This window comes from Chiloscyllium plagiosum, unplaced genomic scaffold, assembly GCF_037043375.1.
Source record: "Chiloscyllium plagiosum isolate Xiang-an unplaced genomic scaffold, Cpla_swu_hap1 HiC_scaffold_14, whole genome shotgun sequence".
Classification (NCBI taxonomy): domain Eukaryota; kingdom Metazoa; phylum Chordata; class Chondrichthyes; order Orectolobiformes; family Hemiscylliidae; genus Chiloscyllium; species Chiloscyllium plagiosum.
The window spans coordinates 63,259,015-63,286,925 of NW_028270152.1; the positions used below are offsets into that span (position 1 = coordinate 63,259,015).

The 27,911-nt window shown below is 41.1% G+C and overlaps 1 protein-coding gene across 2 annotated transcripts in view; it reads left to right on the forward strand.

Moving 5' to 3' along the window:
* LOC122559107 (metabotropic glutamate receptor 7-like) overlaps positions 1–27,911 on the forward strand; it is an 864,629-nt gene that overhangs the window by 551,972 nt on the left and 284,746 nt on the right. For both annotated transcript variants that reach the window (XM_087994497.1, XM_087994496.1), the window contains exon 6: positions 12,290–12,490. In XM_087994497.1, coding sequence (XP_087850623.1) covers positions 12,290–12,490 — 201 coding nt within the window. The remainder of the gene's footprint in view (positions 1–12,289; positions 12,491–27,911) is intronic.

A 27,911-nucleotide genomic window follows, 5' to 3' on the forward strand; every position in this document is an offset into this window, starting at 1 on the left:
CACGCTCCCGATCCTAAATCTAACACAGCCTCACATTTCCATCCTAGTGACATTCTTAATCTTAGTTAAACTAATATAAGATAGGGATATTGCGACAGAAGTAGTGAATTAAAAAGGTAGAAAATAAACCAATGAGATCTGAGTTTACATTTCAGTCGATCTACCAATGGATTGTACATATTGGCCTGAATTTGCCAGTCTCTGGATTGACAGAAACTGGACGTACCATGACAAATGCGCATCAGGAGCTCTTGGAAGTCTTGATGTACTGACAATGAGGGAATAGCCCGGGAAGTTTAAACTGGTTCTGTTGGGATGGATCCTGGGTCAGAAGTTTTGCTGGAAAAGCCCTGGGAAGAGAAGTGACCATCTTCCTGTCTGATCTGGATCAAAAATAGCAATTCTGACCTCCCAGTTTAAAATAATCAGGTGATAATCTCAAAACCTCTCCAAAACCGCCAAACGAAAAATCAGTACCACAACATTCCACTACTCTGGATGGACTCCGCTCCAACAATACTCAAGAGCGTGAGTACCATCCAGAATAGGTTAGTGAGAACACATTGGAGATTTAAGAAGATGTGACCAGGAACAGAGACGTTTAGTTATGAGGAATGATTAGTTGGTCTTGGACTGTTTCTTTACAAGGTTAAAAGGGTGGTTTAATTGAAATATATTTTTAAAAGGTGAGGGACCAACTTGGAGTGGACAGGATGAATTTATTTGCATCTTCAAGGTGGTCAGAGGTATGAATTTTAAGTCTTTTTGCAGAAGAATTAAAGCGAATGTTTCATCCATACATTGGTAGGGATCGGGAATCACCCTTAAGTGTGTCCAAGGCCGAAACTTTCAGCAGTTTTAAAAAGTGCTTGAACATGCATTTGAAACTCAAACTTACAGATGAGGATCTGAATTGTGGAATTAGGCTCGTTAACTTTTTTGAGTGGCACAGGTTGAAAGGTCTTGGCTGTCCTGTAATGCAATAATTCTTGTTCAGTACCTCATCTGGTTTATGCATCCACCCTCTCCAACGTTGGTGTTCTACAACTGCAGATCGTGAGAGCTACAGTGGTCCTTCCAACAATTGCCAAGGATTCTTCAGAAACAAAACTCCAAAACTCTCAACTTTGATCATCTGAGATTAAGATCAGTCACAAAGGCGCACCATTGCAACATGTCACCTTCAACTGAGCAGTACTGTTGAGCAGCTTCAACCAATGGACTCAACTACCTGGTACAGAAAGAAACCTCACTACCACCTTCCTGAGGACCACAAAGAATGAGCAATATATGCTGGGCTTGCCTAAATCCACAAAATGAATATAAATAAAAGAAGCAAGTCAGAACAATTGTGCTGAGTACAGTCTCATATAGTTCATATTTTCCATGAAGGCCATAAGAAAAATGAAAATCACACAACACCAGATTATAGTCCAACAGGTTTAATTGGAAGCACACTAGCTTTCGGAGCGACGCGCCTTCATCAGGTGGTTGTGGAGGGCTCAATCGTAACACAGAATTTATAGCAAAAATTTGCAGTGTGATGTAACTGAAATTATACATTGAAGAATTGATTGTCTGTTAAGCCTTTCATCTGTTAGAATACAGTGATAGTTTCATTTCTTTCAGGTGTAAATCACAAAACTCTTTTTTTTAAAGTTGCATTCTCGGGTTAGCTGTTAACAATGGTGATAGCTAGACAATGTGTTGAAGGTGTTAGCCCCCTGTGTTCTCTGTCTATGACCTGATGTTTAGATTGATTCCAATCTAAAAAGTGAGATAACAGAGTTTTACATGAATTCGTGCAGTTTTTGAGCTCAGAGTTCGACATTAATCTATGTGGTTTTTGAGCAAAGTGCAATGTAACTTTGTACCAAAAAAATTCACCACACACAATATATATATGTGTGCATGTGGGTCTTTGTCTGTCTGTGTGTGTGTGTCTGTCTGGGGTGGGGGTTGTGAGTGTGAGAAAGTGCACGTGTGTGTGTGTGTGTGTGTGTGTGTGTAGTGAGTGCAGAGTGTCTTAAGTCTGTGAGGGAGTGCATGTGTGGGAGTCTGTGTGTCTATAAGGGTGTGTGTGGGTGTCTGTGTGCGCGTCTGTGTGTATCTGTGTCCGTGTGTGTGTGTGTGTGTGTGTGTGTAGTGCAATGGTGATCACCTGTAATATGACATGAACCCAAGGTCCCGGTTGAGGCCCTCCCTATGGGTACCAAACTTAACTATCAGCCTCTGCTCAGCCACTTTCCTCTGCTGCCTGTCCCGAAGTCCACCTTGGAGGATGGTCACCCGAAGGTCCGAGGCTGAATGTCCTGGACCACTGAAGTGTTCCCCAACTGGGAGGGAACCCTCCTGTCTGTTGATTGTTGTGCGGTGCCCATTCATCCGTTGTAGCATCTCCGAATCATAAGAAAGATGAGCTTTGATGTGCCTAAAGCTGCAACTCATTTTTTTATAACTCAATTCAAATTTCAGAATGGTTATTCACTATAATGACATTCTCAAGTTTCCGTCATACAGTCCAGTTCAGCCATCCCCAGAATATAAATGCAATCAGAATAAGTTTTCCAAAAACTTCTTCAAAGTCACCCTTAATCACTACATTACTTGAAACTTTCTGAAAAAATTAAGATAGCTAAATAGCCCATGAACAAATTAGTTTATTAATCTTTTTAATGTTGAATCAAGTTAATTCATTCAGTCAACAGTTAATAAGCATGACTTACTCAAAGACATAAAATAAGCTTTAAAACTGGTTAACTAGTTCTAACTCCAAAAAATTACATTAAAACTTACTTGCAATCAAAGCTCATTACTTCAAGCAATTAATTTCGTTATTTATTCACTAAGTCCCTTGTGTAGAATTACACTGCTTAAGATAAGAACTAATTTACAAGATGCAATTAATTTATGTCTTATGATTATTTATTACTTCAAAACTCAGTAAGATGTTTACAGTGATTTGTAATACTTGGTCTGCAACATCACAGAGATAATATTGATTACTATGCAATCGTAGGAATTGACCTACAACTTATCTGATTAAAGCTTAACAAAATTTGCAGTCTTCCTTGATGATGTAATCTTATTTTGTAATGAATACTTTGCAAAAGCAAGGTCGACAGTAATTATTCATTTTGCAGGGCTTATGGTGTTTAATTATACCATTGCTAAACAATTTGTGGTATTTTCCCACAATGAAAATGCTGTGTCACCATAAACTGTTGTTCTCAAAGTGATGAGTTGTATCCACGTTTTGAAGTGATGGGTTAGTTTTGGTGAAGGCAGTAAACTCCTACAAAAAAGGACTCCAAAACACCTAAGGGAGAAACCGAAATCTAAGTCCAAGTTCGACTAAGTGACTATGAAGCAACAGGCCATTGAAATGTGAACATTATTGCCAGTCCTCCTCAGTAAATGAAGTTTGATGTTGCGATGGTCTCAAGATTGGAAAAAAAAAGCATAAAATAGAGACTGTTAAATAAACAAACATCTAGATCTGTCATGTCCTGGCTGTGATGACTGTCCAGTACAATAAATTCCATCTGCCTCACACTCTATTTTCATAAGGCAGCTTGACCAGGAAAGAGCTTCCATAATTTAGAGAAAACTAAGTAAATATTTTGATTGCCAGACTGCATTGTAACAAGTGGTGAAGCAGCAAGGCGAAAGTTTTCACATCTTCTGTTCAATTCTTTGGCAAGATATGTTCTGAGAGCATGACAGAAGCTGAATTGATGTTAATTAGTGACACTGGAAAGATCATGTTATATGTATGTTCCGATTTGCCTGACAGGGTGAGAAAGCTGCTTTATGCTGAAGTTATCTGAATAAATCAACAACATTTTAATTTTTGACTGTTACCCAGCATCTGGGGGCAGGGTGGTTATCTCAGTTGGCTAGATGGTAAAGTTGTAATTCAGATTAATGCCAAAAACGTAGGTTCCATTCCTGCTCCAGCTGAGATAGATTTGGAACTTGTCTCCTTGCCCTGCCCTGGGGAGTGGAAGGCAATTGGAAAACACCACTGAAAAACTCTGCTAAGAAAACAGCCAAGAATGAAGAATCATTAGAAAACGTGACAAGAACCTGCCTCCAGGCAGAGCATTCATGGAAATGGATCTCCTCCTAATCTAAAATCTATCATTGAGTCCTTCTAAATCAGAATTACACCAAAGGTCGCTTATTTTCACAGCATCAAAGCACTACTCCTCATATGGAGCTGACTGCATTTCGATAATTAGTGAGGCACTACTATAGGAAATTAATGTGAACAGAACTATTGAAGCTAGTGTTGAGAGGCCACTCCCAGTGCTCTAAACACCGACCAAACAGTGGGACTTGAAATCCAACAAGTTGAAGCATGAGGTAGATTTATGCAATGTTCTGGCCTGTACTGTGAGCAGGAGGCTTGAGTAGGACAGCAGTGCTCATCTCAGAGTTGAGCACCTTGAACTTAAGGTGACTATCTCCAGGTCTGAATTACAGGAGTTGCTTCACGTTTCATCTGAAGTAACTAAGCCTTGCCTTGCAACAGGATCAACATTATTAAATCTTGTAACATGAAATATTGCCCAAAAATGGGCATTGGATTGCAAAGTACCATTAATTTGCTCAAATTGACTGCAATGTGGTCAAGTTTGTTCTTATTGAATAAGCGCTCTCGTTCCAATCACTATAGTTTTTACAGAGCCAAGTGGATCTCACTGATTATTAAATCCTTGATTAAGGTTGTTAACCTTGCCCAATCAGGGAGTCCTGGCTGACTTACAAACCAGGGATTCAGAAGGGCTGCTTAGTGTAGGGTTGAAAAGTGTGGTGCTGGAAAAGTGCAGTAGGCCAGGCAGCATCCGGGGAGCAGGAGAATCGACGTTTCGGGCATAAGCTCCTCTTCAGGAATGAGGCTGGTGTGTCAAGCGGGCTGGGGTGAGGGGGTGGAGGAGGAGGGGCGCTGGGAATACGATAGGTGGAAGGAGGTGAGGGTGAGAGTGATAGGCCGGAGAGGGGGTGGGGGCGGAGAGGTCGGGAAGAAGATTGTAGGTCAAGAGGGCGGTGCTGAATCCGGGGGTTGGGACTGAGATAAGGTGGGGGGAGGGGAAATGAGGAAGCTGGAGAAATCTACATTCATCCCGTGTGGTTGGAGGGTTCCTAGGCGGAAGATGAGGAGCTCTTCCTCCAGGCGTCGTGTGACCAGGGTCTGGCGATGCAGGAGTCCAAGGACCTGTATGTCCTTGGCAGTGTGGGAGGGGGAGTTAAAGTGCTACCCTCCCACTCCTCCAAGGACATGCAGGTCCTTGGACTCCTCCATCGCCAGACCCTGGTCACATGACGCCTGGAGGAAGAGCTCCTCATCTTCCGCCTAGGAACCCTCCAATCACACGGGATGAATGTAGATTTCTCCAGCTTCCTCATTTCTCCTCCCCCCAACCTTATCTCAGTCCCAACCCCTGGATTCAGCACCACCCTCTTGACCTGCAATCTTCTTCCCGACCTCTCCTCCCCCACCCCCTCTCCAGCCTATCACCCTCACAGTCACCTCCTTCCACCTATTGTATTCCCAGTGCCCCTCCCTGAAACTCTTTCTCTCCCCCCCCCCCCCCCCCCCCCCCCCCCCCCACCCCCACCTTTTATCTCAGCCCGCTTGGCACACCAGCCTCATTCCTGAAGAAGGGCTTATGCCCGAAACATCGATTCTCCTGCTCCTCGGATGCTGCCTGGCCTGCTGCGCTCTTCCAGCACCACACTTTTCAACTCTGGTCTCCAGCATCTGCAATCCTCACTTTCTCCTTAGTGTAGGAACTGGCTTTGAGTTGGCTGGTCAAAGTCTATGTGCTGTGCCCCTTTAAATAAAGGATTACTTGATGCTGGGGTACTGGTCTCTCTCAAGTTATTTCACAAACCATGCTATCCAAAGGCTGGACTTTTTAATAGGAGACCAATATCGCCAATGAATGACACATTAAAAATAGTCCTGCATTGCTTTGTAGATGCCTGTATTTCATAAAGTGAAGCATATTGTGACTGAAGCAAGTTCTACAAATCACAAAATATATCTAATCTGAGAAAGAGCGGTGAAAAGCAGTATATAGGAGAGGGTGGACTCTCGAATTTTTAGCTACTGCACTTGAAGCCTTGCTCAAACCAGTCTATCAATTGGAGTTCATACCTAGCATCTGCTTCCCTTCTGTAGTGATTGTAACGAGGCGGACCTCACAGAATAAGAGGTCCCTGATTTGACCAAGTTAACCACCCCAGTCCAGGAGCCCTGGCTGACAGATATAAACAAGAGTGTCAGAGGTTCCGTTCACTCTGAGAGCTGGCTCTGAGGAAGCAGGATCAGTGTCAAGGACTCTCCACATGTAAGTAAAGGGTGACTTGGTGATAGCATATGGCCTCTGTGCAGTTAATTCACCCACAACCTGACAGACTTAACACAATTGCAGCCTTCACAGCCACATTTCACAGGTTGCCTATATTGCCACTTTGTCAACAGTGATAGCCATGTTCAGCAAATAGATTATGTGGCACTCACTGAATCTACTCACTTCTTTCTAGTAGGACAAGTTGATTGATAACTGGAAGCAGCAGGAACTAACCAGCGGGAGACAGGGGTGACTGAATTTCTTGGCCACAATGAAAGAAATAGTGCTGGGCATTATTTAATTTGCTATTGCTGAGGCCATGGGTGGGAATAATTAAACCAACTAAAATGATGATTCCCTCCTGCCTAATCCTCCCCTCATCTCACTTGTCCTTTATCCTGCTTGCTCTTCTGGTTAATACATTTTGATGGTGTTGGCATTTTTTGGTCCCTTCTCTACTTCAAATGCCCAAGAGTAGCAACTGGACCAGCCTCAGGGGGGAGACCCATTGATACAAATGATGATGAACGCTGTCACCTGATTTTGTACAGGCAGGCCACCACTGGCAGAATGAGGTGTATCCAACTCATTGAATAAGATGCCTCAGTGGCGTCTTTCCTATGCAACAATTGGCAGATTACCAAGTGTTGGAGATTGTCTATATGGAGCAAGAAAAGCTTAAGATCTTATTTCCATGGTCACCTTTACAGATACAGATGGTATTCCCCTCCCCCGCCACCTCCGCCTGCACTGAGTGGGTTAAACATTTCAAGTAGGTTATCCTTACTCAAGCACAGGTGGCTGATACACTATAACTACCTGATGAACTACTCTGCAGGGATTCTGTTCAGTCTTCCAGTCATACTGTGGTCCAAACATAATGCTTATTAGTGCGCAACATGGTTGGACCAGAAGAATTTGAAGTTCTTCGCCTACTGCAATACTCCCTGTGGTCATTTGCAACTTGAAGGACATCAGCAAAGACTTTTTCATTCTTTGGGACATAGGTGTAGCTGGCAAGGGAAGCATTTGTGGCTCATCCCTAATTACCCTTGAGTTAAGTGGCTTGGTTAGCCACTGCAGAGGTCAGTTAGGAGGGTGAACATATTGCTGTAGGTCTGGAGTCACATGGAGGCCAGACTAGGTAAAGATGGCAGCTTTCTTTTCTCCCATAGGGTACATTAGTGAACTTGATATTTTTTGCGAAAATCAATGATGTTTTATGGTTGTGATCTTTGAGACAATCTTTCAACTAAATTTTTTATCAGCTGAGCCTAAGTTTGACCAGCTGGAGTGGTGGGATTTGATCTCATTTCATCACAGAATTAGCCCAGTCCTCTGGATTAGTAATCCAGTGACATTGCCATGATGCTACTGTCTTCCCTTAATATGTGTCATTCCACTTAATTAGTACATTGGAGGTTGTATATGAGTGGGCATTAGAGAGAGTGCCTGCTTCAACTGTTAAGCTTTTCTGGATTAGAAGAGGCAGTTAACTGGCTCACACTGTGAAAAGATGCTTCTGTTTTCCATGTTGTTTGACATGATGTTCCTATTTTCCTGAAACATTCACTGTATCTAGTACTATTGTATGGCACTTTTCACAGGACCTCTGGGACTTAGTAGACCATAGTGTATCCCTGTAACCAATCAGTTTAATGGATCTTTATTGAACCATGTAGAGTCCAAGCTGTTGGTTTGAAAAGTGAATTCAATGGCAAATCACATACAGAAATTTAAATAAAATAGCAAGTTTGAATTAAGAGAGCTAGAAAGAAAAAGTAGTAAAAAATGTATACCTTTCTTCAAAAGCTGTCGTGATTCTAACAAGGCCAGCCAAATGGACCTGATAGAATCTGAGTTCCCTGATTGGGGCTGTTAATCTGGTATAGTCAAGGAGCGCTGGCTGACATATAAACAACAGTGTCGGAGGTTCTGTTCGCTCTGACAGCTGGCTCTGAGGGAGCTCGATCAGTGCTAAGGACAGAGCACATGTAAATAAAGGATAACTCGGTGACGGAGTACTGGCCTCTGAGGACTTATTTCAAACGCATCAATTAAATTCTGAAGGATTAATACTTCACAATTGTTAAAGCTAATTTTCAATGCCAGAAAGGTGGTTTACCACAAATTGTGCTTTGTGTCATTGTCAGAAATGGACAAAGCTTAATCTGTTCTGTCAGTACAGTGACTTATACCATTTAATACATTTGAAATGGGAATCAAATGGTGAGATACATTCTTAGGAAGAGCAGTGCATCTCTGATAGCACTTTTAAATTTATAGTTATTTTTATAATGTACGTCTCTTTCCTTTGGAAGTTCCTGTCAGATAGGCCTATAACGAACAGTAAATGCTGTTAGCCTCACCATTATTTTCAAAGCAAACTCTGGACCAATGATGTATCAGTGACTATTATGGTAAGAGACATTGTCCTATTACGTGCAAACCTGGAACCTTTCTCTTTGGTTTAAATTTCCAGACATTTGAACTTATTGTACCGGTCAACACAGTCATAGAGTCATAGAGATGTACAGCACGGAAACAGACCTTTTGGTCCAACCTGTCCATGCCGACCAGATATCCCAACCCAATCAATCCCATCTGCCAGCACCCGGCCCATATCACTCCAAACCCTTCCTATATTCATATACCCATCCAAATGCCTCTTAAATGTTGCAATTGTACCATCCTCCACCACATCCTCTGGCAGCTCATTCCATACACATACCACCCTCTGTAAAAAGAAGGTACCCCTTAGGTGTCTTTTATATCTTTCCCCTCATGCCCTAAACCTATGCCCTCGAGTTCTGGACTCCCTGACCCCAGGGAAAAGACTTTGTCTATTTATCCTATCCATGCCCCTCATAATTTTGTAAACCTCTATAAGGTCACCCCTCAGCCTCCGACTCTCCAGGGAAAACAGTCCCAGCCTGTTCAGCCTCTCCCTATAGCTCAAATCCTCCAACCCTGGCAACATCCTTGTAAATCTTTTCTGAACCCTTTCAAGTTTCGCAACATCTTTCCGATAGGAAGGAGACCAGAATTGCACACAATATTCCAACAGTGGCCTAACCAATGTCCTGTATAGCCGCAACATGACCTCCCAACTCCTGTACTCAATACTCTGATCAATAAAGGAAAGCATATCAAACGCCGCCTTCAGATTAGATTAGATTACTTAGTGTGGAAACAGGCCCCTTCGGCCCAACAAGTCCACACCGACCCGCCGAAGCGCAACCCACCCATTCCCCTACATTTACCACTTTACCTAACACTACGGGCAATTTAGCATGGCCAATTCACCTGACCTGCACATCTTTGGACTGTGGGAGGAAACCGGAGCACCCGGAGGAAACCCATGTAGACACGGGGAGAATGTGCAAACTCCACACAGTCAGTCGCCTGAGTCGGGAATTGAACCCGGGTCTCTGGCGCTGTGAGGCAACAGTGCTAACCTATCTACCTGTGACTCCACTTTCAAGGAGCTATGAACATGCACTCCAAGGTCTCTTTGTTCAGCAACACTCCTTAGGACCTTACCATTAAGTGTATAAGTCCTACTAAGATTTGCTTTCCCAAAATGCAGCACCTCGCATTTATCTGAATTAAACTCCCTCTGCCACTTCTCAGCCCATCTGGTCCAGATCCTGTTGTAATCTGAGGTAACCCTCTTCGCTGTCCACTACACCACCAATTTGGTGTCATCTGCAAACTTACTAACTATACCTCCTGTGCTTGTATCCAAATCATTTATGCAAATGGAAAAAAGTAGAGGACCCAGCACCGATCCTTGTGGCACTCCACTGTTCACAGGCCTCCAGTCTGCAAAACAACCCTCCACCACCACTATCTGTCTTCTACCTTTGAGCCAGTTCTATATCCAAATAGCTAGTTCTCCCTTTATTCCATGAGATCTAACCTTGCTAATCAGTCTCCCATAGGGAACCTTGTCAAACGCCTTACTGAAGTCCATATAGATCACATCTACTCCTCTGCCCTCATCAATCTTCTTTGTTACTTCATCAAATAACTCAATCAAGTTTGTGAGACATGATTTCCCATGCACAAAGCCATGTTGACTATCCCTTACTGCCCTTAAACAGTGGCACCACGTTTGCCAACCTCCAGTCTTCCGGCACCTCCCCTGTGACTATCGATGATACAAATATCTCAGCAAGAGGCCCAGCAATCACTTCTCTAGCTTCCCACAGAGTTCTCGGGTACACCTGATCAGGTCCTGGGGATTTATCCACCTTGAACCGTTTCAAGACATCCAGCACTTCCTCCTCTGTAATCTGGACATTTTGCAAGATGTCACCATCTATTTCCCTACAGTCTATATCTTCCATATCCTTTTCCACAGTAAATACTGATGAAAAATATTCATTTAGTATCTCCCCCATTTTTTTTTTTTGCTGCCTTGCTGATCTTTGAGGGGCCCTATTTTTTCCCTATTTACCCTTTTGTCCTTAATATATTTGTAAAAACCCTTTGGATTCTCCTTTAATTCTATTTGCCAAAGGTATCGCATGTCCCCTTTTTGCCCTCCTGATTTCCCCCTTAAGTATACAAATTAAATAGACAAACAAGAATTTTGAGGAACAAGGAAGATTTTCTATCTCAAAACATGTACCTTCTATTTTCTCAATATTCCCCGCATTCTTTCTTGACAAAATTAAACACAGTCATCCTTTAGAATTGTTTCTATGTTCTCTCATTAGAATGAACAGGAAGGAAATTAAGGGCTGCAGAAATGTGCAAATGGAAATCTCTGGCCATTCTATCAATGCAAAGCAGACAGCTTTCAGACATCCAAGAGCTGGCGCAAACTTTACCTCTGGAAGCAGTTTGCAAAGATTCCAATAACTGCTGTAGAGAATGCTCAAAGTACACAACATGTCAATAAGTGTCATAACGATAAGATAAAGAGAGAAAGATTTGGGTGTCATCCTTGGCAAGAAACAGGCATATATCACCCTGAAGTATTGATGGCATTTCAATAGAAATCCTTAATGGACTTCATTGTTATTTAACTCTATGCTTATGCTTTCTTTCTTATTGAAAATTAATGAAGGAATCTCAAATTTAGATTTCCTGGGTTAGGAGACACCATTGAAAGTTGAATTAGCTCAGTTTTGTTTCTGTCTGAGACTTGAGCCTCTTTGCTTTTACCTGAAGTCTGTTGCTAAAGGACAGGGCATTAAAAATTGTGCCACCAATTCTGCCGATTGATTACTGCTTAATGACTCTTTGAGTATATGTTAAATGTTTAATTTGTTATTTTGTGTTCTTCCAAACAATATTTTGAATCCTGAAGCACAATATAATTTTCAACTTTGTTACTTTTTCGCTTTGATCATGTGTTACCATCTCTATGCAGTTAGGTATCTGTCATTTATTTGAAATGAATGAAATGTATTTCCAAAGCAAGCCATTCAGTCATATATCACCTCAAACTTGCCACCATTGTTTGAAGGTGATATTGTTTCTACATTTGTGATACATTTGATAAAATTCACCCATGCTCCATTAAATTGCAATCATAAAATTAGTTGTCAATTACATTTATAAATGATGCCCTGTGATACAACAATGTTTTGGACCATTTGCACCCCCTGAAATAAGTCTTATGTGGGCATTTTATCCACAATTAAAATATAGTTGTATTAGAACACTCAATTCTAATGGCAGTGATAATGTTTTAATGCTTAGTGCCTTCAAATAACATTTCCTGTCTATGTTTTTGGTTCTTAATCATTTCAAGTAAGTGGCTTGGCATTTCTACAAAAGGAATGGACAATCATATTGCATAAGTAAATATCTGTCTATATATCATTTAGACTATGTTCTAGCTTAACTATATTACTTTTAAAGATCATTGTAACAATTAATTTTTACTACTGAATTTCCATCCCTTATTGTAGGTGAAGAGAGGATTGGAACACACTCCCAATACCAACAGGAGGGCAAAGTTCAGTTTGTCATTGATGCTGTATATGCCATTGCTCACGCTCTGCACAATATGCACAAAGTTTTGTGCCCAGGCTATATTGGCATCTGTCCTGCGATGGACCCAATTAATGGAGATGACCTCCTGGGATACATCCGTAATATACATTTTAATGGTAAGCTTGCTGTTCTTACACTGTTGAAGAAATGGGGAATCATTGTTCATTATTTTTGAATTTGTCATTGTTCAATTGCAAGTGTTTCAGAAAAGATACACATATCAAATGGTCATAACATTTGCTGCAGGAAAATTAGTTTTAATCTCAGGTGCATCTGGCATTTTTTTAGTAGAGCAATCAGTGTTCTCTGTTTAAGTCAGCACATTGATAAGAGATTTTGGTACCTCCTGGGAACCAGCCCTATTTAATTTGCAGGGAAAGAACTCAGGGGACTTCATTTGAGACCTGAGATCAACTTCAAAATGCAATCTGCTTGTTCTTAAAGTGAACTTTAGTGTAGGAGAAGGATGGGAAAATCTACCTCAATAACTACCTTGGTAAGTTGGTATAGATGTATGCATTGACCCCATTTAAATCTTTAAGTCTGGATAAAGTACATTAAATTACATGTTTTGACTCACCAGGCAATAGTGAATAATAAATGCAGTCAGTGCAACCCTTATGTTGGTATTTTAGTGAGAGGTTAGATAGTAGGATTTAGCTATCAGTGGGTTGTGCGCTGAATTTAACACCTCTTGTACAGCATTTTACCTTGAAAGTTCTGGCAGTAGATTGGGACAGATGATGAGCAATGCCTGTGTAATAGTATTTCCAATGCTGCCAAACATTTGTTAAATCAAGAAATGCAATCTCAGAAAATGCAACTTTCTAGTCAGGTGAACTATAAACCTGAAGGTTAAACCCCTTGGTAATTTCTGTCCAATGCTTTTAAGTTTTTTTTTTACTCATGGGTCTCTATAATGATGATGCTGACATTTTCCAGATCTCAGACTCATTTTGGTTTAGTTCTCTGTGTCAGCTATTGTGAAGTAAAAAGCCAATAGGGCACTGTATAACCTTTTTCTTATTGTTATAGAAAAATCAGGATAGCAGCATGGAATCAAGAGATGTGTTATACAAATAGCATCACTGTCACAGAAACTGCTAAAACCATCCTCCTGCAACCAGGAATTTCACTGTGACCACTGATGACAAGGTGACTTTGAAAAGGGACAATTGATTACTGATTTAAAAGAAAGGGTAATGGGCATTATCAAATCCCAGCACTGCACTTCCAATTGTCTTTAGATATGTGATCACATCACGGTTTGGCATTTAAACTGAAGTTATAATGTATTCTTCAACCTGATTCCAAAGAGAAGCTGAGTGAGACACTAAATGGGGGGAGTGGGGGTTTGTCACCACATCGAATATAAATCAAATATATGTCCAAGAGGTGTAAAAAATATACGTGGGACCCTAGATTGCTAGTTTTAGCATTTACATGTTAGTAACTGAATGCTAGTTCTCTGATGGATATGCATCCATTCTAACAATTACACACAAGCTGTTTCATTTTGTTTCTGTTATTCTTTGATGGAATATTCTGGCCCAGAAATAAAAGTAATCAATTAAGACCAGATCAAATAGAGTGCGCCTTCAGATATAACAGATATTTTTGTAATAATTTTTTAAAATATTTCAGACAGTGCTAGTGAAATCCTCTTGCTGTTCTGAGCTGTTCATATACAGGATTGCTTCCCCCAAAGGACAATGATATATTGATGCTAAAACACAGCAGCTAAACCTTCAATACATTTTTTTCAATCAAAAAGGCAAAAGCAAGTCAGAAAAAAAGTCTAAGATTGAAAAAATAAATCAAAGTAGTGGTAGATCTTGGAATCCTAGCCTCTGGGGGCCATGTTTGCATTGGGGGGTCTAACATTGACTAGTTAACTGTCTTATTGCACTACAGAAATGTGGATAGATTGGAAATGTTGTAACTACTCTCATTGGAGAAGAGCAAGATTAGAGAAGATTTGATTGAGGTATCAAAAACCATCAGTCTGGATTAGGTCGATAGTATGTGGTAGAGGAAAGTTCAGCTGAGGCATTGAAGAGGAAGTTTGATTATTATCTATAAATGAAAAATGTGAAGGTTTATGGGGAGAACGTAGGGTGTGACACTAAGTGAATTGCTTCTTCAGTGAGCTAGTAACATGTGCTTGGTGAAATAACCACCTCCTGGACTGTAACAATTTTTGTTATTCTGAGATAGCTTGATCCTGCATACGGAAATGCTTCGTGAAGGGACAGTCTATGCAGGGTGAAGTAGTGTTGTCTCAAATAGTGTGTACCTGAACAGCAGTAATTGCAACAAATGCCGGGGGTTGGGTTGCTGGGGAGCATTAAGTTTAATAGCCTTGGTCATTCATTATATCCTTTGAAACATTAGATTTCAAATGAATTAACATTGCAAGTGTTCTGAGGTAGGTTGAGGGAATGGGGTTACTGAAGAGGAAGAGTATGGCACAAGCTTGCAATTGGCACTGGAAATCAAACCCTAGTACTCCTGGAGTTATTACAAATAAGAACCAATTTAATTGAGTTACCCGACTTCCCCCAAATTCAACAATTTGTTTTGTTTTTGCTTATTTTCAATTCCTTTACAGTTTTTTGCTGTTATAGAATTATTGTGTCATATAGCACAGAAACAGACCTTTCAGTAACCCACCCAGACCCATTTCTCTCTGACTAATGCACCTAACACGAGGGACAATTTAGCATGGCCAATTCTCCTGACCTGCACATCTTTGGAACGTGGGAGGAAACCGGAGCACCCGGAGGAAACCCACGTAGACACTGGGAGAATGTGCAAACTCCATACAGACAGTTGCTCAAGGCTGGAATCGAACCTGGAATCCTGGCGCTGTGAGGCAGCAGTGCTAACCACTGAGCCACCATGCTGCCTGTTACCTTGAAAAGCACATTTTATTTCTTCAACATTGAGTTTGCAGAGAACAATAAGCAGAGGACAGCTAGCTGTTACTGGAGACTTTTCGTTACCTCCATACATGAAGGAAAAGTTGTTTTTAATGCTTTTTCTTTGCAGTTTTGGTGGTTCTCTGCCTGACTGCTCCAGCACAAACCATGACCACTTCACCAGGAGCCACTTAGAATGTTGTCATCAAGCAATTTTCCTTTAGTTCAGAGCCACTCGACTCTATGGTGTCTGTTTTTTCCTTCACTATTCTAAGGGAAATATATGCAACTCAGCGTGCTCCAGTGGACGTGGTTTTTAAAACAGCAACCATTTCTGAACACATCTCCTTGCTTTAAAGCAGTATTTTACTTCTTAAGTGCAGAGTCCATAAATAACAGCAATAGATGTAGTTGGTTCATGCTAGTAAGGCCCATTTCAAATGCAAGCTTTATTTCATTCACAGTGCAGTATCTTGACCTTTCACTGACTTGACCAAATACAAAGTCCTGATGAAGGGCTTATGCCCGAAATGTCAACCCTCCTGTTCCTCGGTTGCTACCTGACCAACTGTGCTTTTACAGTGCCACACTTTTTGACTCAAATACTAATCTATGGCTTCCTCAAATCTCATCTACCTAGTTAATACCTTGATGTAAAATAATTGTATTAGGGTGTAAGTTTACTCGCTGAGCTGGAAGGTTCATTTTCAGACGTTTCATCGCCATACTAGGTAACATCATCAGTGAGCCTCTGGTGAAGCACGGGTGTTATGACCCACTTTCTGTTCATGTGTTGAGAATTCCTTGGGTTGGTGATGTCATGCCCTGTGCTGAAGTCATTTTCTGTTCTTTTTCTCAGAGGGGGTCATAACACCAGTGCTTCACCAGAGGCTCACTGATGTTACTAAGTATGGTGACAAAGCATCTGAAAATGAACCTTCCAGCTCAGCGAGCAAACTTACATCCAGAACCTCAACCTGAGCTACATATCTTCAAACTCGCTAATAATTGTATTAGCCTGGAGATAACTGGTGGCTTGGAGACCATAGCATCTGGCATGTATTCTCCTGATCCTTGAGGCTTTTGTAAACACTTTCATCAAATGTTCTAAGTAATTATTGTTTCCTGAACTGCAAAGTCATGAGTACAACAAAATCTTGCCGATGAGAAGGATCTTGCAGTGTGTGCAGTTAGATGAACTATTTTAGCATCTTGATATTTTTGTGCATTAAATTGTGGGAAGTGTAAACTGACAGGAGCAATGGATATCTGAGACCAGGGAAATGACTGGGTCATCAATCTATTTCCTTACCCATGATATTCAACGATAGCTAAAGAAACAATGAGGAAGGAGTGTGAATGAAAGTATAGAAGGAAAAATTGAAGATTGGTTTGATTAAGGACAGAAGCAAATGAAAAGCATTTTTAAAAAAATCTCCATATTCTTTCAATCTTGAAAAATAATTCACTACCTGAACGAATGGAACTTAATAGTTCCAGTTGTTTCTGTTTTGGGTCAGAAAATGTGATTGATATGATGATGTCTTGGCTGCTAAAAGAATATGCAGACTTTTGGTTTCCAATCTCCATTTTCTGTGGCAAGACTATTAGTTTTCAAATCCTATAAATTTGTTAAAATAGCAGAGAGTGCAGCGCTGCTTGTGAGAAGCAAAAGGTGGAACAGCATAAAGAACTAAAGATTCCAGAGATTGCCAATTCACCGCAAATCTCTGAATCCCTGAATTTGCTGATTAATTTGCCAATTAATAACAATGCATCATGTTCAAGCAATCATACTTTGGGCAGTATATGGGCCAAAATGCCCTCATGGATACAAAACAATGGCAGCAGAAATATCTTTTTGAAAACAAACCATTTTTGATTGTGCTAAAAGGCGTAATCTAAAAGGAAATATATAGGCTCATGTTCCTTGTAACATGAGATGCAATCGATTCTGAAATTGGCCACTTCATCAATAAGTCATCAACGTTTTGAAGAGAGCACCTCTTGTTTGATGGATTTTTCTTTTGTTTCTTCAAAACAAAATCTGACTTGCAATAAATTCTTATTTACAGCATTGGGCTGAACATATAATGAAGATTTTCCTACACAAACTTGGAGACCTTTCCTGTCCTTTCTATTCAGATAATGTAGCACAACATGATATCTTGCCTGTACAAATGCAACTAAGTAAATCAAAATGCCCTTGTCTATCTGGATAAAAGAAGAGACATGCTTGAATAAAAAAAGGTTTAAATTGGCTGAAATTTTGAATGTTTCTAAAATAATCCTTCGCAGCCTGCGTCAGGTTTTGTTGCATTCTGCCTTTGAGCTGAACAATCATTTTAAATGGCTTTTCTTCAATAACTAGATTATCCTGGGGAATTGGTTACTCCACCTGTGATTGTGAAAAGTTGTACAGTATTAAATAAAAAAATCACTCAAAGACCTTTTCTGCAATTTTCCTTTCTTGTTGTGATCACTTGGTGATTCTTACAAGTTAGTTGATGAAATTTTTTTTAAAAACGCCAACATTACAAATGCTGAAACCAGAAGGTCAGAGAGATCTGGCTTGTGCTTGTCCAAGTAACCTGTCACAATGCACATGAGGCCAGAGGCTGAGCATTAATTTTCTTGAGGCTTTGTTGGAGAAGGCAGAGGGATGTAGAATATGAAATAAAAACTGAAGTTCAAAGATGAGAATGAAATCTTATGCTGCTGGTTGTATTCATTAGGGGAGAAAAAAAATAGAAGATTAACTATTAAGCTGCAAACCCTTGGAGGTACGCTTACTCAGTAATACCACCTTTATGTCTGTGACCTTTTACAGTTTGCCTCTTGTTTCTGTGAGAAAACTTGGCACCAAGGCAGACATGTCCATTACTTGGTTCAGTTTATCTGATGTCAGCCTCCCAGGGTAACTGTGGCTATTGGCAGCACCATTGAAATTAAGGAAGCAGCGCTCTTTTTGTTTTGAATATTTAAAAAGTGATGAATTAATATGTTTTCAGTATCAGCAAGGTATTAAAGAGACAATATGCTACAGCTTATTTTAAAGCAAGGTTGGAAGACATTGAAAAGGCCAATTGGCCATGTAAGTTAGAATGAATTAATGCCAACTAGCCATATTGGCTTAGATTGAATGTGCAACTGAAGGCAGGAGTTTAAGTTGGCTTTGAAATGAAGATAGAGATTGGAACCTTTTCTCACTACGTGTTAAGCAGACTACGAGCAACAGAAGTTAATGTCATGTTGATGGACTCTTTTTTCAAAAGAGTGAGATAAATATTTGATTAGGAACAGGTTTAAAGGTTTAGAGAGATAAGTACAGACAAAGATTATCAAATACAGCACAGAGTATGATGATGCCTGTGCACCTGGGATCATGGCTGCACAATGGTTGAATAGATTGATATTGTTGTTTATTCCCTTTGGGAGTTGGGAGGAAGAAAGAAGTTACAGTGATTCAGAAGGAAAAAATAGGTACAGCAGCTGATGAGGTAAATTGAACATGGACTGAAAGCAGAAACTGCTGTCAACACACAGCAAGAAGGCTGGCAATTTTCATGACAAAGCAACGGTATGAAACGTTAACCCTAAGATGAAATCTCTGCCACAGATACCCTGATCTTCCGAGTATTTTCAAGATTGGGTTTTAGAGACCTAGTAGTATTGATGTTTTAAGTTAATTAACGTTAAAGTCAATAACTAGCATTCCTCAGTTCTAATGCATAACATTTGCTGCAATTGTCATTTTCAACAATAACCCTGTGATCAGTTCACTTTCTCTTTCTTTTGGATTAATGAACCTGCACAGTACCAAATAGTTTGGGCTAAGAGAAGTTAATTATTTGGGAGACCTGTTTAGAAAATACAAACATGCATTTGGACCTTAAAACTGAAGATACCTTGACATTGATTATAAATCATTACATTGCACTAAATATTTTTGTCTTAATGCAACTCAGCACATTATAGTGATCTGCTTATTTTAATTTCATCTACCTGGTTCAGTTTTGAACTGCAGGCCCTTTCACCTTTGCAACTGGCAGGTAGAAGCAGCCCAACTCAAAGATCTTTCATGTTGAACATGCTGTTCCATAACCAGTAACCTAATCAATGCAGTTCCAATGAAGTGACAGTACACCCCCTGAGACGAAACTCGCTTCTTCTGAAGGCGCATTCTTTCAAATTTCAACTGCTACGCACATTGGATAGGTGGGCTTAAAAACCTCAGCATCTCTCCATCTATTAGGAAGTTTGTATTTTGTTATTGAATAATGGTTACATGTACATTAGAATCTATGAACATTGTGATTTTATGTTACGTATTTGAAGAATATAACCCTCCCTAAACCTATCTACCTTTCTTTTCTCCTTTTAAGATCCTCCTTAAAACCTTGATAACACTCTGAACAGCTTTTGCTCATCTGTCTTAATATTCACCTGGGTATTAATGTTTCTGTTGTCATACTTCAGTGAAGCACCTTGGGACAGTTAACTATGTTCAAGTCGGTACATCCTAATCGTTGGTAACAATGCTACTACTTAGAAGATTAAAAGTAGCAGGAACTTGGCAACACATCATTCTGGTTCCCCTGGAGTCACAGACCACCTGCGGTGGAAACATGTAGCCATTACTTCATTGTCATTCGATTAAATTTCAAGGACTCCCTCTCTAATAGCATTGTGGATGCAAGTATGTCACAACGAATGCACTGGATCCAAAGGTGATGCGCCACCATCTGCTCAAAGACAATTGGAGATGGGCAATAAATGTCAGCCTTGACAGTGTTGCTCATGTCCCACAAACAGATTACAGGTTGAATGTATTTATCTTGAAATTATGAAACAAAAACGGAAACTGCAGGACTGAAGCAGGGTCACTCGACCCAAAATGTTAACACTGCTTTCTCTCCACAGCTGCTGCCAGCAATTTTTGTTCATTTAGTTTCAGGTTTTCAGCACCTGCAGTTCTTTATTTTTTGTTACCTTGACATTAAGTGGGTCTTGAACCTCCATGGAGGGTTTCTTTTTGAGTGGGACACCTTGTTGTCCATCCGCTTGACACAGTAAAGATCCAACACACTTCTGGCAATAATGGTGTGTAGTCTTTTAATGGCCACCATTTAAATCCAACCATGAAGATCCTGCACAAAGTCACGGATAATCGCATGAACAGGGAAAAGTGGAGAATTTGTTATCAAAGCAAGCAATTTAAATTACTGCCAGCCATGGCCTCCACAACGTGTCTTCACAACAATTCCAATCTCCCCTCCCTTCCTCTATGCCACAATGATTTCTCCTATCTCACCAATGAGTTTGTAGATGCCTGCTCCATTGTGGAGACTGTTGGACCAAAAGGCTTGCTTGGACAACTTGGGGGCACTTGGGTCTGGACGGGCTAGTCATGCTGAGGGTTTTCTTACCAGAGGAAAGTTGACCCTTAGTCTGATTTTCCAAAAATCAGAGCGGGAGGCCTCCAGCCATTTCTTCAGTCACCTGAGTGCAAATGGGACAAACGGCCTGTGTTTGGCTCTTGCTCTGACTGGGTGTTGCCTGGCACTGCCCAGTCTCCTTGTGAGGATGGGACATCTGGTCCAAAATTAAGGTTAGGTGAAAGGGAGTACTGCAGATGCTGGAGATCAGAGTCAAGCTTAGAATGGTGCTGAAAAAGCACAGCAGGTCAGGCAACATCTGAGGATCAGGAAAATTGATGTTTTGGGCAAAAGCCCTTCATCAGGGATGAGGCTGCAGGTTCCTCTTTCAGCAGGTTCCTAGTCTCCATTCCTGATGAAGGGCTTTTTTCCCAAAATATCGATTTTCCTGCTCCTCTGATGCTGCCTGACCTCCTGTGCTTTTCCACTATTTTAATCTTGACCCAGAATTAAGGCTCCCCAACTAACCCCACTCCCTCCCTGCCTTTGGTCCTGAGTATCAATATCGGGGGGCGTAACTCTCCATCAGCCCTTGATGGTGCTAGTCTGTCTCTCCATGGCATCTGCCGACCGATCCATGGAGGTAGACAGACTGTCCCAGGTATGATTGGCTGCTTTGCTCTAACCTCTGAGCTTGACAGGCAGTGTGATGCAGGATTGGTGACATTGCATCAGTGATGGGCTTCCACACTGCCTATCTGCCATTCCTGATTCTCCCTGCAGATTTCTATAAATCCCCTGATCACCGAGACCAGACTGACTTCTCCTGTACCCTCTCTCAGCAGGTTCCTCATCTCCAGCCCTCCTCCAAGTGCCTGAGCCCTGGACGTTTCTCCCTCCCCATCAGTGAGTCTGACCCCGCACTCTCAATGCCGATCCATCTCACCAACGTTTCAGTATTGGAGCTGATGAGGGGTAGGTCCAGGAGGCAGCTTTGTCAATGCTTCCTTGGGGCCTTGGACACTATTGTCCACAGAAGATGAGGTCCTGCCCTTAGGGGAAGTCATGCAGCTCTCTGCGCATGTACTCGGGATGCGGGCTGCACCTGAAAGAAGGAAGAAGCCAAAAGCATCATGGTCACTGGGTACAATCGGTGCCCGATGCATGACACTGACTGCCCAGCTAATGTCAGGGTTTCGGTGCAAGGACAAGTGGGATTTACTGAGTTACTGGGGCATGGAGGTCTCCCCATTCCCTCAGAAGCGGCCTCAATCCTCTCCTGCACAGGCAAGGATCCCCTCCTTGTACATGGTGAGGACGTGAATATCAGCACCCACTCCCCCTGCTCTCCTGCCAATCAGATCCATCCAATTTGGCAATGATGCTGATGGGACTGATGAGATCAAGTGAGGAAAGGTGTTGCAAGTCTCAGGGTGAAATTGTATGAGCCTTGGTGGGAGGTGGGTGAAGAGGCAGAGATAGGGTGAATATGAGGCAGCAGAGAATGGCACTTCCCCTGGTAGAGCGGCGAAGGCCATTTACTTTTCTTAATTCGGAGATGCCGGTGTTGGACTGGGGTGTACAAAATTAAAAATCACACAACACCAGGTTATAGTCCAACAGGTTTAATTGGAAGCACACTAGCTTTCAGAGCAACGCTCCTTCATCAGGTGATTGTGGAGGGCTCGATCGTAACACAGAATTTATAGCAAAAATTTGCAGTGTGATGTAACTGAAATTATACATTGAAGAATTGATTGTTTGTTAAGCCTTTCATCTGTTAGAATACAGTGATAGTTTCACTTCTTTCATGTGTAAATCACAAAACCCTTTTTTTTAAAGTTGCATTCTCGGGTTAGCTGTTAACAATGGTGACAGCTAGACAATATGTTCAACAATTAAACCTGTTGGACTATAACCTGGTGTTGTGTGATTTTTAACTTTGTACTTTTCTTAAGGCATTGCAGCCCCAATCCTCCACTATCTTGAGCATGGCACTGACCTGGGTGGTGATCTGTGACCAGGCTGGCATGGTGTGGTGTCTTGGCCCCATCTGCTGGCCTTCAGAGAAGAGGATGATCCTTCTCTACACCACCCTGTCAACCAGTGCTTCAAGGTTGGAGAACCATTGTGCCAGCTTCTCCTCTTAACCGTGTCTCCTCATTGCCCAGCAAAGATCAGATGCCACTCCTCCTTGAGGTGCCTGGCAGGGTTTGAAAGATGGCCAGACTGCAAGGGATGCTGGTCTGAAAAAGGATATTCAGTGAGTAGCAAGTTGTCCTCACACATGATAGGATGGAGCAGATATCAAATGTGACACTTGGGACGGTAATGGCAATTAATGTCTCAAATTTAGTGAGGTTCAGCAAGATAACTTGCTCAGCCTCATGGTGAAAATATCTCCACCAACCTTGCTGTGAGCTGCACTTAACCCAAAAAGCTATAAGACACAGCTCCTATGATTGAAATTGTTTTTTGTTTGTCTGCAGGTTTGCTATTAGCAGTATCCTGGAGATATTTTCCTGGATCTTTTATTCCTGGAGCATTCTGACCAATCTAAAGCATTAGAAACCCAAGTCAAAAGGGAGAGAAAACATACCCATCAACTGAATTTTTTTCTTTTCAAGATTTAATAAATATAGACAAATAAACAAAATAGGAATGGTAGAAACAGGAAACAGTGGATATTGAGGCTATGGTCAAGAAAAAGAAGGTGGCATATGTCGGGTTGGGATCAAGTGAATTTCTTAAGTATAAAGGGAGTTAAGCAGGGCAAAAAGCGGGTATGAGATAGCCTTGGCAGATAAGGTTTAAGGAAAATCCAAAGAAATTTTACAGGTACATTAAGGATAAAAGAGCAACTGCCGAGAGAATGCGACCCTTGAAGATCAATGAGGCTGTCTGTGTGGGAATGCAGGAGATGGGAGAAATACCAAAAAAATCGCATGAGTATTTACTGTGGAGAAAGTCTTGGAAGCTCAGGAATTCCGACAAGTAAATGTTGATGTCTTGAAAACAGTCCCCATTATGGAAGATGAGGTGCTGGAGGCATAAGAACGTAAAGGTATAAAAATCTCTAGGGCCTGATCAAGGGTATCGCAACACATTGTGGGATTTTAGGAAAGAAATTACGGGGCCTCTAGCAGAGATATTTGTGTTATCTGCAACCAGGGGTGTGGTGCTAGAAGATTGCAGGTGGCTAATGTGGTGCCTTTATTTAAGAAAGGTTGCAAGGAAAAACCTGGGAAGTATAGACTTATGAGTCTGACATCAGTGGTGGGTAAGTTGTTGGAAGGTCTTCTAAGAGGAAGGCCATGACTGATTGAGGATAGTCAACGTGGCTTTGTGCATGGGAGATTATGTCTCACAAACTTGATTGAGTTTTTTGAGGACATGACCAAGAAGCTAGATGAGGGCAAAGCAGTAGACGTTGTTTACATTGACTTTAGGAAGGCCTTTGATGACATTTCACATGGTAGACTGGTAGTCATGAATATAGGAAGCATGGTTAGTAAGTTTGTGGATGACACCAAAATTGGTGGTATCGTCGACAGTGAAGAAGGTTACGCAAGAGTACAGTGGGATCTTGATCAGCTGGGCCAATGGGCTGAGGAGAGGCAGATGAAGTTTTAATGCCAGGTTTTGCATTTTGGGAAGATAAACCTGGGTAGGACTTATTCAGTTTGTGGTAGGGCCCTGGGGAGTGTTGTTGAGCGGAGAGGCCTAGGGATTCAAGTGCACAGTTCCTTCAAAGTGGAGTCATAGGCCAGCAGGGTGATGAAGAAGACATTTGGCGCACTTGCCTTCATTGGTCAGAGCATTGAGCATGGAAGTTGGGGCATCATGTTGTGGCTGTACAGGACATTGGTGAGGCCACTTTTGGAATACTGTGCACAGCTCTGGTCACCTTGCTATAGGAAATTATTCAATTGGGAAGGGCATAGAAAGGATTTGCAAAAATACTGGTGAGACTATAGGGTTTGAGTTATAAGGAAAGGCTAGATAGGTTAGGACTTTTCTCCCTGGAGTGTAGGAGGTTGAGAGGTTACCTCGTCCAGGTTTATAAAATCAAAAGAGACACAGATAAGGGAGATAGCAAAGGTCTTTCCCCGAGGATAGAGAAGTTCAAAACTAGAGGACTTAATTTTAAGGTGAGAAGGCGAAGATTTAGGAACAATGTTTTTATACAGAGGGTGGTTGATATGTGGAATGAACTGCCAGAGGAAGATGCATGCACAGTTACAACATTTAAAATACATTTGGACAGGTTTAAAGGGATATGGGGCAAATGCAGGCAAATGGGACTAGTTTAGTTCGGGGAACCTGGTCGGCATGGATGAGTTGGACTGAGGGGTCTGTTTCCATGCTGTATGTCTCTATGCTTCTATAGGTAGAACATTTAGCCTCTTTGAGTCGATTCTGTCATTCAATAAGGTCATGGAAGATGTGTTTGTATTTCAAATTTCACATTCCTATCTATTTCTGATCACCCTTGTTCTCATGCTTAACAAGAATCAATGTTCCTCCATCTTAAAAATGTTTAATGGCCACCTTCTGAGGTGAGGCACTCGAAAGTCATTCAACCCTCAGAGAAAAGAAAATTCTTATCCCTGCACTGAAAGGACAAACAAACTTTTAAAATAGTACCCTGTATTGTTGACTGGCCATGAGTAAACATTAATTCCATGTTCACCTTGTCAAATCCATTCAGAATCTTTAAAGCTTCAATTAAGTTACCCTTCACGCTTATGAACTCCAGTGGATAGAATCCCAGTCTATGCAGACTTTCGTCATAGCACAATCTGCTTATTTCAGGTATGAATCTAGTGAACCTCCTCTAAACCACCTCCAATATCCTTCCTTAAATAAGGGGACCAAGCTACATTCAAACTACTGCCTCATAAATGCCCCATACAACTGAAGTATAACATTCCTACTTTCATCTCCAATTCCAAAGTGGAATTCTTCCGATATTGATTCATTTGTGTGGAAAAAAAAATTATCAATCAATAGCAAAATGTTTTATTAACATATACAAGAAAAATTAACAACCAAGTTGAGTCATGAATCAAGTCAGTAAGTTGCAATGAAAAAGTGAATCTGGAAGGATTAAATTTTTCTGTTGTGGATTAAAGTGTTTGGCTCAGCTTAACATTGCTAATGAGGAAAGTGGGAAGTGTGAGAGGTGGTAGGTTGGTGGAGGGGGTAGAAAGTCATCTAGTGAATCATTCCCTCCTGAGCAGCACTGTGGGTGCACATACACCACATCAACTGCAGTGATTCAAGAGGTGCCTCACCACCACCTTCTAAAGGTTGGCTAGGAAAGGACAATAAATTCAGGCAAAGCCACCAATGCCCACATTCATTGAAAGAATAAAGGAGGAAAAGAAGCAGAATTGACAGGATTAATATACCTTAATTTTTTGCACTTATCATTGTCCCTCTTATTATCTCTGTAAAGAAACCTGTACTATGGGAAGATTGACCATAACTGGACAAGATGCTACCTGAACTGCTGTGTTCTTCCAGCACCACTAATCCAGAAGAGGGTATTTTAGGAGACCGGTTGAAATGTGGTGAAACTTTGGTAACAAGTTCCTATTCTGTAGATCATTAGCAAGTCTATAAAACATTATAGTTTTGGAGATTGAGGCATAATCAGGTGCTACTCATTTTAGAAGATGACAGAATGGGGAGATAGTAGAAATTAGATATCATTATAGATATTAGTTAATTATTAGATATGAGATCAGTAAAACAAAATCCTCCTCATGAGCCAGAATTCTGATTTCCTTTGACTAAAAATGTTCAATCCCATGAAGAGAACCCAAAATAACATCTGGAATTTATCTGATTTTGTAACAAAACTTGGTATTTTTGTAAGATTATTAAAGGATACAGTAAGATTTGTGATGTCCATTACCAAACTACCTGGTTAAGAATTTGATAAATCTTAACGTTGACATAAGGAGAATCATCTATTTTTTTAAAAAAAAATTAGTATTATGTAGTTATGATCTGAGCTGATGTTATTATTGCACAAGTCAGATCCCCAAACTGAAATACCATTCAATGCAACGTATTCTGCTTTTATTGTGTTTTAACAAAATTGTCTTTCACTGAACCACAATGCTGCAGACATGTTTTCAACAATAAAACAGACATTTACTGCACAAATCAAATGAATAAAAAAAACAAATAAACCAAGCTATTTACATGTAGCAACAATTAAGCATTTGATTAACACAATACAGTGTGTTAAAATATAATGCCATTAAGCCCTGTAGCATGTTATGTTACTCCTACAAGAGAGAAAATTCCTTTCTCACATCTCAAGGGTTTGACTTAACACGTATTTCGATTCCTGGTCCCGAGAATCTGATAGTGTCTTCCTTGAACTTTCACCAAGCTAAGCTTCGACTTTTTGATATAGAAGATATAGAAGATGGTATTAGCAATAACATTAGCAAATTTGCTGATGATACTAAGCTGGGTGGCAGGGTGAAATGTGAGGAGAATGTTAGGAGATTACAGGGTGACCCTGGACAAGTTAGGTGAGTGGTCAGATGCATGGCAGATGCAGTTTAATGTGGATAAATGTATGGTTATCCACTTTGGTGGCAAGAACAGGAAGGCAGATTACTACCTAAATGGAATCAATTTAGGTAAAGGGGCAGTACAGAGAGATCTTGGTGTTCTTGTACACCAGTCAATGAAGGTAAGCATGCAGGTACAGCAGGTAGTGAAGAAGGCTAATAGCATGCTGGCCTTCATAAGAAGAGGGATTGAGTATAGAAGCAAAGAGGTTCTTCTGCAGCTGTACAGGGCCCTGGTGAGACCACACCTGGAGTATTGTGTGCAGTTCTTGTCTCCAAATTTGAGGAAAGACATTCTGGCTATTGAGGGAGTGCAGCGTAGGTTCACGAGGTCAATTCCTGGAATGGCAGGATTACCTTACACTGAAAGACTGGAGCGACTGGGCTTGTATACCCTTGAGTTTAGAAGACTGAGAGGGGATCTGATTGAGACATATAAGATTATGAAAGGATTGGACACTCTGGAGGCAGGAAACATGTTTCCGCTGATGGGTGAGTGCCGAACCAGAGGACACAGCTTAAAAATACGGGGTAGACCATTTAGGACAGAGATGAGGAGAAACTTCTTCACCCAGAGAGTGATGGCTGTGTGGAATGCTCTGCCCCAGAGGATGGTGGAGGCCCAGTCTCTGAATTCATTTA